The 14,727-nt window shown below is 33.9% G+C and overlaps 1 protein-coding gene across 2 annotated transcripts in view; it reads left to right on the plus strand.

The window, feature by feature from the left end:
- Nucleotides 1–14,727, plus strand: part of COL11A1 (collagen type XI alpha 1 chain) — a 257,545-nt gene that overhangs the window by 203,382 nt on the left and 39,436 nt on the right. For both annotated transcript variants that reach the window (XM_049880227.1, XM_049880228.1), the window contains 8 exons: nucleotides 145–198; nucleotides 2,286–2,339; nucleotides 3,611–3,664; nucleotides 8,519–8,572; nucleotides 9,185–9,292; nucleotides 9,569–9,622; nucleotides 10,273–10,326; nucleotides 11,351–11,404. In XM_049880227.1, the coding sequence (XP_049736184.1) occupies nucleotides 145–198; nucleotides 2,286–2,339; nucleotides 3,611–3,664; nucleotides 8,519–8,572; nucleotides 9,185–9,292; nucleotides 9,569–9,622; nucleotides 10,273–10,326; nucleotides 11,351–11,404 (486 nt within the window). The remainder of the gene's footprint in view (nucleotides 1–144; nucleotides 199–2,285; nucleotides 2,340–3,610; nucleotides 3,665–8,518; nucleotides 8,573–9,184; nucleotides 9,293–9,568; nucleotides 9,623–10,272; nucleotides 10,327–11,350; nucleotides 11,405–14,727) is intronic.

Below are 14,727 nucleotides of genomic sequence, written 5' to 3' on the forward strand. Positions count from 1 at the left end.
TAAATTTTTTCTGTATATTTATCCCACATTCTTATTTAAGCTTATATCTAATTTTTTTGTATCATATTAAAAATTGAGTAAAAAAAAAATGTATGTTTTAAATACGTAAATGATTTTATTGTTTTTTCTATTGTATTTCCTTAGGGTCTGCCAGGCCCACCTGGTGAAAAAGGTGAAAATGGGGATGTTGGTCCCATGGTAAGTGTTTATTTTCTAGAGTTTGATGGATAGTGTTCATTTCCGGATTACTCGTATCTTTCTTAAGGTTTATTAATATGAACAAAGTAGCCCAAATGGCTCTGACACTTTCCTGATTTCCACCCAGCTACCATCTGCAACTGCTGAAGCCTCTCCAGTCACCCTGAATATATGTATTGTGTGACATGAATGATGAAATATAAACAATTCTGTATAGGGCGATTAGTTGGGGAGATCAAATAAATAGGAAATGAAATAATTTCCCCATAGAGACCCAGGTAAAATTTGAGCATAACCCAATCTGTCTGACATTATATTATAACACAAAACATCTTTTCTCTTTCTCACTCTGGACTTAAGCATGTGTACAGTATCCATTGGTTTGTCTGCTATTACATGCTCATTTCTATGTGTATATGTATGTATATCTATATGTATATGTTATAATCAAGTCTCACACATTAGTTATTTCATAGTCTTTAGCTCCAGAGTTCGATGTGAAGCAGGAAAGAAATAGATATTATTCACCTAGTATTTGGATAATTAGCAAATGTAGTAAGATGTTATTAAAAATTAATTGTATTTTGAAACACATTCTTAATTTAATGAGGAATTCTCTCTTAATTAGAATGCTATGACATCTATGACTCATAATTATTTTTATTTATTGATTTGGATTTCTGCTGTAATGGTAAGACTAATACCTCAGCTGAAAATTGAAATACATATATTTATTTATTAAGCACTACTTTAGATAAGGAAATAATTAGCCAAGGTAATTTAAATCTATAATGAAATGTATGAATAAATTTCCTAATTTAGTCTTTTTTTAATAATCATTGTCCCCAATTTTTACTCCCTTTAAAATACATATTTACGTATTTTTTACACTTCCTTTTTAGATTTTATTCTCTTCAAGGACCACATCCAAGTCTATTAAATTCTTTGAAATAATTCTTATAATCACAGTAATACTTAAATACAAGGAAATCTTAATAAACCTTGCTGATTGAAATAATTGATTCATATTTCCAAACATCAATAGATACATACCAAGCTCCTTTCTATATATGACCGCTATGGTTCCCTGAATCACTGATACATTCTTCCTGGACTTAACAATAATAGCTAGTAGCAGAGAAGCTTTCCGACGATGGCGTAAAATTAGAATAAACTGTGACACTCTGGTAGTGCCTGAACACTGATGTAATCAAACCTCAAGGTAGGAGTTCTGGCCATCTGTATTTTATAAAAAAATGCCCCCAAGTAATTTTAATGCACGATCAGGAGAGATAACCTTTGTTTTAGGAGGATTACTAAAGTTATTCTTATTTCAATACCTAGCACATAGAACATGACCCGACCCGTTGCCGTCAAGTCGATTCCTACTCCTAGTGACCCTATAGGACAGAGTAGAACTGCCCTATAGAGTTTCCAAGGAGTGCCTGGTGGATTCGAACTGCCAACCTTTTGGTTAGCAGCTGTAGCACTTAACCACCTCGCCACCAGGGTTTCCATAAAACACAACAGACCCAAAAAGAAAAAAAACAAATGAAAAAACAAAGCACTTTGATTGAAATAATGAATTCTAAATTGACTCAAGTACCATTCCTTGTTCCAATTTCGTGTTCCCTTTACAGTCTATAAAATATTTCTCTGTGTTATGAGTACATTGTTCCAGGCAGTCTTGGCCTCTTTTCAAAGCAAAAGACCCTCAGTTCCCTGTAGCTATGTGTAAAGGATCATTTGCTAACATGAAGTCGTTATGTTAATATTTGATGGACAGTGTGTATTCCCATGTCATTTATATCTTTCTTAAGGTTTATTAATATGAACAAAGTAGCCCCAATGGCTGTGACACTTCCGTGATACACACCCCCACCTTCCACCCAGCCACCATTCAAGTCTCACCCATCATCTTGAATATAGGTGACCTTTAAAACAGGAATGACTTATAATGCTGATATGCTACACTGACTATGATTTTGCTAGTTTAAAGTTCTTTTAGTATTCCTAATCACAAAATGAAAATGTTACAAATGCATTGAAGTTTGGCCTTTAGGAACCTTAATATTTGTCTTTTACAGGGTCCACCTGGCCCTCCAGGCCCAAGAGGCCCCCAAGGTCCCAATGGAGCTGATGTAAGAACCGTGAAAATTATTTCTATTATTTGGAAGTTATATAGGCCTCAGTATTGTTTAATGTCAAGAAATGCCTGAAATCCAATGGAGATTATCAGTAAATTTCATAGATTTTAGGAGGATTACTAAGTAGTTATGCTTTTTTAAGCACATAGAACATGGCAGTTGACCCTACTTCTTACTGGGAAAGAAACAGGCTTTATATGGAACAAGTTAACACAAATATAAAATATATACACAGTTCATATTCAATATATGTTTTCTGATGAGTGAGAAATAAAGCTACATTATAGTGAACCATGTGGTTCAGATCAGCATGCTTAAATTGGGCTTTGCCTCTAATTGTTTGATAAATAGTTACTGAATTGTTTCAAATTTAACCTGTATTTCTGACAAGGGCATGAGAAAAGAGTTTGTAATTGATTTTGACTGTATTAACCTAGACCCGTACTTCAAATATCCTTTATGAATAGATCTATCACCAGTGGCTTTCACCATAAAGCTACACCTTCTATGATTTAAATCTATAAAATGTTAGAACATTATGTGTATGATAAGCACACCTCTTACAATGCTGAATGTTTTCTTTCAGTTGTGAGGAGGTTATTTCTCTCAAGCTTAAAAATGGACTTACAGTTCTAACATTATGGAAATAAAAAATGCAATGTCATATTTATCTTCCTGTTGCCCTTAATGGTTATATGTGGCTTCACCTTTTCACCCTGAAGAAGCCTAAACTCTCCTCATTCTTTTGGCTCTTGCTTGTTGCTTTCTGTTATGATTTCCAGTGACTCCAGCAGACCAGAACTGTGTAAATGATGAACTAAAAGGAACTACTAGGTTTCAGCCCCCCTTCAGAAATTTAAAGACTGAGATATGGTTTATATTGTTTTTTGCACAGATTATATAATTCTTAGCCAGAGTCATATTTTTGATGTACTACAATATCTACAAAATCATCCTCTAAAACACACTTGACAATTCCATGGACGGAGAGGTTGAAATTATGTCCTGGGTGTCAACTGGCAAATCCAGAGCTGGAAAGTCTCCTGTTTTATTTTATTTTTTTTAATTCTATAATCAGTGGAATGTATTAAATCATTTGCTATCCAGTAAATTTGACAACTCATTTTAAAACATCATCTTGTCCCATCTTTCAAATTATTTAAGATGTTTTTGCATATATTTCCCTCTCTTTGAGAAAAACATAGATATTTTTGAAGTGTCATTTCGTTACAAGTATAACTATTATTCCTTTTTCTATACCATAGGGACCACAAGGGCCCCCAGGATCCATTGGTTCAGTTGGTGGTGTTGGAGAAAAGGTGAGGAACTTAGTGATAGTTTGATAATATTTGTTAATATTTTAAGTGCTTCTCATACCACGGTCTTTCTAAACATTTTTCACAGTTATGTGTTTATACACAGTTAACATGAGTTATATGCTTGTCTGCTCTAGTAGTTAAATAAAAGTTAAAATGACTTTGAGGTATTATGTTTTTGATTGCTAGGTAAAGTAAACGCTGAATGATGAAATCATGATGAAATATGAATTATTTCTTTTGATCATCACAAGTACTCGTGATGACAGTATTATTACTGTGCACGTTTTTAAGCAGGGAATCTGCAGTTAGTTTCATCAGGGTCTTCTCATCAAGCATGTCACTAAGTCAGGACTCACTGCAATCCGTGTATATCCCACTTGACTGTGGTGTCTCGACAAATATTCATTCCTGAAAATAGAAGAGATTGGTTGATGTAACTGATTTAAAAGGGAAAAAGAAGACTCTCAAACCACAGAATAATTAAGCATTTGTTTTGTCATATTTCGAGTTATATTTTCAGTATGAATAATATGACCTGTCTGTGGCACATTTCAATGTAGTTGGCATGTGCTGTAACATCTGGTCTCAAGATAGCTTCCTTTTCTCATGAACATGATTTCATTTCATAAATCAGCTGTTCCTTTTATGAAAATGTCATAGTGGTTCTCTGGTATTTATGCCTTCATGCTCATTTCTTAATAGAATTTTCGAGGAAATCATCATTTATATTTGATCTCTTTAAAAGCATAATTTAGCAGTTCTGAAGGAAAAATTCAATTTCATATCGTAAATATAATGCAATGAAAAATTTGTAAAAATATCCCAAATTTTCTGGTTATTAAATTATATCAGATGGTTTTTGCAAATTTGCCATCGAGTCAGCTCCTATTCATGGTGACACTATGTCAGCAGAGTTAAAGTGCTCCATAGGGTTTTCAAGGCTGTGACCTCTCAGAAGCAGATCACCTGGCCTTTCTTCCAAGGCACCTCTGGGTGGGATTGAACAGCCAAACTTTTGTGTAGTGGTCATCAGAGGGTAGGTTTACCCTAACCTTGAAAATGATTCTATGGGTTTCTCTTAAGTCTTTTTGATATATTAAATCTTATACACTGGGTTTTTATACTTATGTAATTAAAGGATTTGACCCTCAGAAAAAGAAGTATCTTCTAGAATATGTTATTTTGATGTTTACTTCTGTTTGGCACCCCATTCCAGTATTTTAATTATAATGTATAGTATATGATTAACTATTCAAAATATTTATGCCTTGCTAATTTAGAAAAAGGTTTAAAGTTATTATCTATTTCTTACTCCATAAACAGTTTTATTTCCTCTATTGTATATATATATATTTTCATATTCTTAAACTTGAAGTTATATGTTGAAATGGTATAGATGGGTTGGGGTGGGATGGAAAGAACATTTTTCATTGAGTTCAACTGACATACAATGATTAGCCTAAGGGACCTCTGTCCCTGATGGGATCGCTGTACTTGACAGGTGCTAATGGACTTGATGGCAGTGGGTTTGGCTTCCGAGCAGCCTTCACATTGTCCTCTTCCCCTTGCGTTTATATCCGTTTGAATCGAATGCTGACTTGAGAGTCCTGAGAATTTTTCTCTCATTTTTGTTTTGTCCACATAGGAAATTCTGAAGTCATTTAATGGCTTTTTGAGTTCATCTTATTTGTTTCCTAAAGCTTTTGGGTGCACAGGGAATCGTTTTAAACACTTAAGTTGCTTCATTTAAACTTGTGCCTTCTGTGTTCCTCTTGAAGTAAACACAGATACCAGATGTTTGAATTTTGGGAAAATTCCCTTTCCACACAGTTTTCATTTAGTGTAAAGCTTATTTAGTCACATTTTACCAGGTTTAAGTCTTCTGTGAATGGTTTAGTCAAGCAGGGTTAATGACTTGTGACTCTCTTACATTTAAAATGCACCTGATTCTAAATGTATACACTGAAAAACAAGTGGAGTTTTAATTTGCTTCATTTTGTTTGGGCATTTACTGTGTGACAGAGAGCTAGATAAAAAAGAAAGTATTAACATTAACTCTTATTAACTTTTTCTTTAGAACATGAGGTGATATTATAATTTGCTGTCAAGGTTTTAGATATCCCCATTCTATATTTTAGAAAACTTTTTTCTAGTCACTAATTCGGTAAATACAAACAAACAAAAAGCTGATATCCCTTAGATGTGTTCCACTTGGCTTAAATATATTTAGCCTGTTTCCCATCTAATGTATATTTGCTATAGATCACTTTTGTATTTTGGCGCATGTAGAATAATTTAGCCCTTCGGAAAGGAGCTTTAACCTAGAATGGGGTAAAATGGTAACATGATAAATAATGGTAACTTTATAATCTAGCACCTTCTTCATGTGCCAGTGCTCTATCACATATTTTATATCAATTGTTACTATGGAGAATGTATATAGGGTAGTCTTAATATACTAGATATATGGAGTTAATTTATATAATACAGTTTCACTGCACTTTTTTAATTTTCCTCCATTCCAAGAGATTTAAAATAAAACATTTTTGATAATATTAATTTTATCTTAAAATTACTGTTTACATTGGGCACACCTGGCACATGTCTTCTAAAAAAGTACTTCCATATGTATTTTGGACGAGTTTTTTTTTTTTTTTTTAGTGTATTGTTCTTTAAATTAAGCGACTTAGTAGTAAAAAGCGTTTAAATTTTGACAGTGACTTAAACCTATTCATTTTATACCTCATTAAAAATATAAATAATCTTTTCAGAATCTCAAGTTTAAATGTATAGGTGATAGGGATGAATGGGGGAGAAAAAAAATTATAGAGGTTGATTATAAAAAAAGTAATTATTTCTGTCTTAATTCTGACTTTCTGAGACATCGCCATGGGGTGAAGAGGTTTATAAGATGATGTCTTGCACTTGCTTAATAGGTTTCCTGTAACTTTAAGCAATTATTATATGTATTTTATAGATTAAAAAAAAAAAAAAAACATTGCCGTTGAGTGGATTCCGACTCATAGCGACCCTATAGGACAGAGTAGAATTGCCCCATATGGTTTCCAAGGAGCACCTGGTGGATTTGAACTGCCGACTTTTTGGTTAGCAGCCGTAGCTCTTAACCACTGCACAACCGGGGTTTCCATTTTATATATTAAGCATTTAAATTGGACATTTTATAGTTTATTTGAATGATTAAAGTTTTATTTAAAGATACAAATAACAATTTACAATAATATTACTTATGTATCCTTTCATTCATACTCAGATTCTGAACAATCCATCACTTTGTAAATAATGTAAATATAATATTTTACTTGAAAGGTTTATCCAGAATAATTGGAAATGTTTGCTATTCATCTTAAGAGAGAAAATAATTTACAAATAATAATACTAACTAGTAATAAATTTGTAGAAAGTGCTTGTTGACTTCAGCCACTATTCAAGTAATTCAGGAAGTTAAGATATGTCTGTATTCTCAAAGAGTAAGAAATTATGTGCCCAAAATATGCCACTGAATTTTGGTTATATTTAGCATAATACATCTCAGACCAATTTAGGAGGGAAAGATGGTTTGTGCCAGGAATACACCATCTTTTGGAAAAAGCAGAGTTAAAAATGAAAAGAAATTGAGGCCACACATTTTTTTTTTCAATCTAGAAGTACAATTTCCATTCCAAAATATGTAGAACCACATATTTCAGAATTACTAGTACCATTTGGAAACCCTGGTGGTGTAGTGGTTAAGTGCTATGGCTGCTAACCAAAAGGTCAGCACTTTGAATCCACCAGGTGTTCCTTGGAAACTGTATGGGGCAGTTCTACTCTGTCCCGTAGGGTTGCTATGAGTCAGAATTGATCCGAAGTGAACGAGTTTGCTTTTTGGGTTTTTTTGAGTACCATTTATTTTCAGTGGAACTATGCTACATGAATTACTGCATATTTCGATGGAATGATGACTTGGATAGGACATTATACTTTTATTCATTTCTAAGTGTGAAGGACTAGCAACAGACTTTCATATCAAGAAACTACTAGTATTGATTCACTGAACTAGAAACTGCGGCCCTGGTGGTGCAGTGGTAAAGAGCTACACGGTGAGCTACAGCTGCTAACCACAAGACTGCAGTTTGAATCCACCAGCCGCTCTTTGGAGACTCTATAGGGCAGTTCTACTGTGTCCTATAGGGTGGCTATGAGTCGGAATCAACTCGATGGCCATGAGTTTGTTTGTTTTTTAACTAGAAAATAATCATTCATAACTAAACAGGGAGATGACAGAGGCTATCAAAATTATAACATGTACATCCTCAAAGCAATTTTAATTAGTATCTAAGTTACTTTACATATCTTATAGTTTTAGTCTTTGTTCTTTAGAGCTCTACTAAACATAGTCTATACAATTATCATAGTACTACCAAATTATTTGTTTATTATTTTTATAGTAAAGAAAAATGAATTTATATTTTAATAAAGAACAATTTGAAATTATTTAGTTAATAAACATAATTGTAATACGAGTATTGGTACAGTACAAATTTGTAATTTGTTGGGAAATGTGTCTGTTTTGTATGGATTGTTGAAAGAAGGCCAGCCTAAGAGTAACCTGGGTTAACGCACTTGGCTATTAACTAGCCGGTCTCTTCAGTTCTGTGCACTCATCTGAGAAATTAAGGTATCAAGCTCAGTAATACACGAGGTTCATCTCTGTTCTTAAAGTTTCTAGTGCCCTTTAAACAATACAGTAACTTGAGGACTAGTCTAAAATGTCATGGTCATAACTGAAGGCAATTTTACAAATGTAAAACATCATTTCTGTGTTCTGATACTGATTTGAACTTTTCTTTACAGGGTGAACCTGGAGAAGCAGGAAACCCAGGGCCTCCTGGTGAAGCAGGCTCTGGAGTGAGTCATGTTGTTAATATAAAATGCAATTGGTTCTGGAATTTCTTTTAGAGCTTTTTAAGCATGTAACTCCAGCTGCATTTCAGTTATTTCCTTTGCCTTTCTAACCCGTTAAGGATCATCACAAACATGGCATTGCTTAATAACTTTGCATGCCCACCACATATTTTGATTCCCATACAAGCTGAAAATAACTCATCTTTACACAAGTGAGAGCATTAAAACTACAAGCTGTTTATTGTATACATTCTTTTTAGTAGGCTGACCATAAAAGAAACAAACAAGGAAACCAACCAACAAAACCCTGCTGCATCAAGTAAACAATTGTATCACTCTAACCTTGGCGGGTTTAAACCGGGGTTTTTTATTTACCCCCAAAGAACATTGGCCTGAAGACATTTTGTTTCTTACACTGGAGGTGAAGGGCGTGGAGAGAGCGGCTCTGCTGGCATCTAGTTGGTAGAAGCCGGGGATGCTGCTAAGCATCTTATAATGCACAGGGTAGCCACCCCATAGCAAAAAGCTATCTGGCCCAAATGTCAATAGTGCCAAGGTTGGAAAACTCTGATTTAAAGTTTGTAAGATAATCATTCTCTTTCTTGCATTGTGTAGGGTCCCAAAGGAGAAAGGGGGGAGAAAGGAGAAGCTGGTCCACCTGGTGCTGCTGGACCGCCAGGTGCCAAGGGGCCCCCAGGTGATGATGGCCCTAAGGGCAACCCGGTAAGTGAGCTTGGTCCCCCTTAAGGTGGCATCTATACTAAACTCATTTTGGAACTTCTCATAGAAGGTTTAGATATCTTGGGAGTCTGGCCCAAAGCTGGTGAAGCTGATATTCATAAGCATTCTCAATTTATTTCATTTTTTAAATTTTCTGGCATGGGAAGAGAAATATCCTCATATGGCTTTGTCATGACTTTTACCTCTTAAACTCCAGAATATAATAACTGTATAATATTCATTTTTCATTTCTTTTCCTTTAAAAAAAAATCATTCTAGGGTCCGGTAGGTTTTCCTGGAGATCCTGGTCCTCCTGGGGAGCCTGGCCCTGCGGTATGTATGATGGAAAAATAAAGACATTATTTTGGAGGACATGTTCCTACTACCTTCATTAATAATTTCAGAAAATCCTTAATTACTGTAAGTAGAATCTCAAAAATAGAATGAAAAAAATAATAATCACAACAATAACAAAATTCAGTATAGTAGGAGACTATTAAACCTACATTGGGTCATTATTTTCTTCGTTTTTGTTCATTTTCCAGACTTTGTGGGGTTGTACAAACACAAATTAACTGATTAGCAGGATCACTGTTATTTCACAGTTACAAGCTCTTTGTTGTTCCCTCAGTCTCTTCTACAAGGCAAATCCTATTTCAAATTGTAACATCTCTATGGTGGAAGGCTGCACTGGCCTTACATCCTCATTACATACTCTGTTTTTTTTCTTTTTAAATCAAGAGCATAATGTAATTTAAAATATGTTACTGTAGTAATTTGGCAAACCGTATGGAGAGAATAAGAGGTATCACCATCCTAAAAAAAAAAAAAGTAGAAAAAAAATTTTTTTGAATACTTTTATGTGGTCATCTGGTAATAATTTATTTAAAGAAACACAAAGGTAAATTATCTTCATTTTTATCCTCACCAATGTTACTTAGTAGTGAAAAAAATCTGGGTTCATTTTCTTTTTCCCTTTATAGGGTCAAGATGGTGTTGGTGGTGACAAGGGTGAAGATGGAGACCCTGGTCAACCGGTAAGTAAACATGCTCATTATTTTTATTTATTGTATATATAGCTTCAAGGCATCTTAAAGAATTAATTGTAAACAGTCAGCCTTTCAAAAACACAGCTATGTGTGTGTTCATTTTTCTTAAAGAATTATCAGCAATATTTCACTTCCAGTTGAGAATCAGTCTTCCATTGAGTGTTTCCTACTTGACGTGATTTAAGAAGTATAAACAAAGCCTTCATAACAGAAAAATGTAGTCTTAGTATACTAATGATTTTCTCATGCTATATCAATCTCAGTTATCTATCCATTTGTGTTAAATGAAAATTATTTTTATAACACAAATATAACTGAAAGGGAGTAGGCCAAGTTTTTAGCCTATCGCATATTAGTATGAAATACTCCAATTACTCACCTAAACGAGTTCAACATAATGTACAACTTTTTTTGGCGGGGGGGAAGGAGATGGCACAGTAGAGCACTTTGGCTACATGTGGTTATTTAGGGAGGAATGGAGGAAAGCACCAGCTACTTAAGTAGGAGCCAAATACAAACTTCACCTATAACAACTTTGTCTCTGGAGCCACCCTTGCTGGATAGATATAGTCAAATAGATACAGACTTATTCTGTTAGATATTGTGTACACTTGGCATAAAAATGTTAAGGTTGCACAACAAAAAGTTTAGAAATAATAGTCACATGGTTTCACAAATTTATGTCATGTGTGTAAAATTATTAGCCATATGATTCCATTGATTAGTATATTTCTTGGGCATTGCACTTTTAAAAGGAACACAGTTTTATTACCTAGAGCAAATTTCCTTCATTTTCTTCTAGTTGTGAAGATGTTTTACGTATGAATTTACCTAGCTCTCACTATAGATTTCTAGAAGAAATTTAGGTATCTAAAGTTGAGCTGACAATTTTCCAGGAAAGATAGACTTTGAGCAATGAAGAAAGAAGTTTGGCTACTCTCCATATTTTGAAAAATGCTGTGAGCCATAAAATAGTACTCAATTCCTGAAAAGGTATATTTCATATTTTTAGGGTCCTCCTGGTCCATCTGGTGAGGCTGGCCCACCAGGTCCTCCTGGAAAAAGAGTAAGTTTTTTCCTTTCTTTATTTGAAATTCATTTTCCATTATATGTATAAATTTATAGAATATATCTAAGATGTAGACAATATATTATAGGAGTTGCTGAAAAATATCATAAGTCCCCGAGAATAAAAAGCAACAAGATACCACTTCACTATCACAATGAAAATGAGAAAAACAATTCCTATCTATGGACTTTACCACTTCTTTGTACTTAGGTCTCCTCTCTGTGTAAATGCTGGTAGAATCCAATAGTACCCTAAACGTAAACTCATGATGTGTCACAGGGGACTCCTTGGGTAGTACTAACAGTTAAGTGCTTGGCTTCTAACCAGAAGGTTGGTGGTTTGAATTTACCCAGTGATGACTCTGAAGAAGGGCCTGGTGACCCACTTCCCAAAGATCATAGCCATTGAGTACCCTATGGAGTACAGCTCTGACACACATGTGGTTGCCATGGTTAGAATCCACTTGACATCGACTGTTTTTTTGTTTGTTTTTGGTTTTTACTGGAGATGTCAAAAGTCCAATGCTACATTAAAAAACATCTAAAAAACTAAATGTAGTATCGATAGAATGAGCTCAGGAATAAGTACATAATTTTAGATTGATTTACATTGTCAAGCTCCTCTGACTTAGAAACAATGGCACAGTTGTAAGAGAGTTGTAACAAACTGAATAGATAGGTCTTGTTCCAAATATAGACTGCAATAGACCCTAGATCTCCTTTATTCTTATACTATCGTACTGTTGTCCTATGTTCATTAAAAAAAAAAAAAAAAAACTCTACTGTCCTGCCTCTTCAAGCACTTGTATCAATTTACAATTTTCTCCTGTATTTTTTATAGTCTATTTTCCAACCTATCCATGAACCAAATGTGTGGTAAGCGTCGCAATGGTTTTCTTAAGCTGATCTTCCTTCAGTAATCCACAGGAACAAAGCAATTTGGTAGCTTTATTTTAGGGGGATTTTTTTTTTTACACTGAATATCCTCATATTCAACATAGGATACCAATGGAATTTAATTTTGTCTCTCAGCAATATTAAATTTGAGTCACTGTTTACACACAAATATTTCTTCCCACCAGAAATAAATTTTATTTATAGTATATATTTTCCTTGAATACAATTTTTCTTTCATTGACCAAATTCTTTTTTACCTTTTCTCTTAGTAATCGACAGCACTGGGTTTGGTTTGTTTTGGGGTCTTATTAAATGTTTTCTTTTTGTTTGCAGCCCCAAAGTGTGGTCTTATTAGAAATTATCCCAAAATAACCAATGAACAGTTATTCTTAGAATGTAATCACAAAATGCAACATGATTTTTTAGATCTGTTGCCTTTTCTTGCCTGCAGTCTGAGTGCCTTAAAACTTTCCGGATGAATTGATATCTGTTTTATTATTTCAGAACTTTTGCAAAAATGATTATATTCTCTTATTTGGTGGTATGGATAGAGTGCCATATAAAGTATCTTTGAGAATGGCTTGAAATCCCTCCAAAGAAAACATGAAATAATTTTTTTTCTTTCTTTTTCCAAACCTTAAATAATGAGATGCTATATAATGTATTGGAAACCCTGGTGGCGTAGTGGTTAAGTGCTACGACTGCTAACCAAGAGGTTGGCAGTTGAAATCCACCAGGAGCTCCTTGGAAACTCTATGGGGCAGTTCTACTCTGCCCTATAGGGTCGCTATGAGTTGGAATCGACTCGACGGCAGTGGGTTTGGATGTTTTTGGTTTTATATAATGTATTCAGGAGCCCTGGTGGTGCTAACCAAAAGACTGGCTGTTCAAAACCACCAGTGGCGTCCACAAGAGAAATATGTGGAGTTGTGCTTTTTGTAAAGATATACAGCTTTCGAAGCCCTATGAGGCTGCTATGAGTCGGAATCAACCTGATGGCAGTGGGTTTAGTTTTTAGGTTTTTATATAATGTATTGGTTAACAGGGCAATGAAATCAAACTACTGGCTTTTAACACAGCCCTATCATTTGTTAACTGTGTTACTTTGGGCAAGTTACTTACCCTTTCTGTTTCTCAGAGAGAGCTTAATTTCTAGGGTAGTGCTAAACATAAGAAAACTCATGTAATACAAAAATAATTATGTTTCTTATAATAAATATTAATGTATTAGCTGTTAGTCCTAAAGTAGTTATTAAATATTTATGAGCACAAGGATAATCATCATATTGATTTAATTTATGATGCTTTTGATACAGATGAAATAAAACCTGCCTTCAAAATCTAGTAGCTACTAAAGAAGAATAGGCTATATCAAAATCTACTTGCAAAAATAACCATAAAGATTTTAATATTTATATCTAACTATCTATATCTTTATTTGCAGTTTCTCAGCTCATTCCATTACTCAAGATACACTCTCAGCAAGTGTAACCTAGTTTGGTTTTGTTTAAAATAATATTTTAAATAAATTGCTTATTTACAATCTTTGATAAATTCTACTAATTACCATTTGGTATTTGAGATGAAATTTCTTCAGGCAGTGACAGAGTTTTGAAAAGGCAATGAATTAATTTCTTTAGCCATACAGTGGTCTGTCATACGAATTACTCATTTGGAAAAGCACTAAATGATTGTGTTTTTTTTTTTTTAATTAAATGAACAAAAACAATTTTTTACAGAGTATCAATGGAAATGTTCAAAGGAAAGAAAGAGAACACATAGGGGAGAACAAGTATATGACATGAAACTTTTGTATTGACAATATGACCCAAAATTTACATAAATATTTATAACTATTTTATACAGAAAAATCATACCTTAAAACAATTGTGCTACTATGTGAAAATCAGTATATCCAGACAAATATTTAATGTTGGCACATTGACACTACTGTAAACTTTCAAAACATTCTCATTCATATTTACTAATTTGATAATATAATGTAACAATTTTTTTTTTTTGTCTATTATAGAACCAAAAAAACCAAACACATTCCCATCGAGTTAATTTCGACTCATAGCAACCCTACAGGACAGAGTAGACTGCCCCATAGGGTTTCCAAGGAGCAGCTGGTGGATTCAAACTTCTGACCTTTTGGCTATCAGCCAAGCTCTTAACCACTGAGCCACCAGGGCTCCATCTTTATTATAACAGAGGACATTAATAATAAATTTGTACTGATTACTTTGGAATGGGTGATTATTAAAAATTATGATTTAAATGGGGAACTGAAACAGGCTTCTAGAAAGGTCTCCATAAAATTTTAGCATTGAGAAAATGTTGAAGAAAATGTGGAACATATGCAGAGATTTAGCTTATGCCTGTTCTACAGCGAGGCAGTGTCATGTAGTAGAAAGTCTTATT

The sequence above is a fragment of the Elephas maximus genome, chromosome 3, assembly GCF_024166365.1.
Source record: "Elephas maximus indicus isolate mEleMax1 chromosome 3, mEleMax1 primary haplotype, whole genome shotgun sequence".
Lineage (NCBI taxonomy): Eukaryota > Metazoa > Chordata > Mammalia > Proboscidea > Elephantidae > Elephas > Elephas maximus.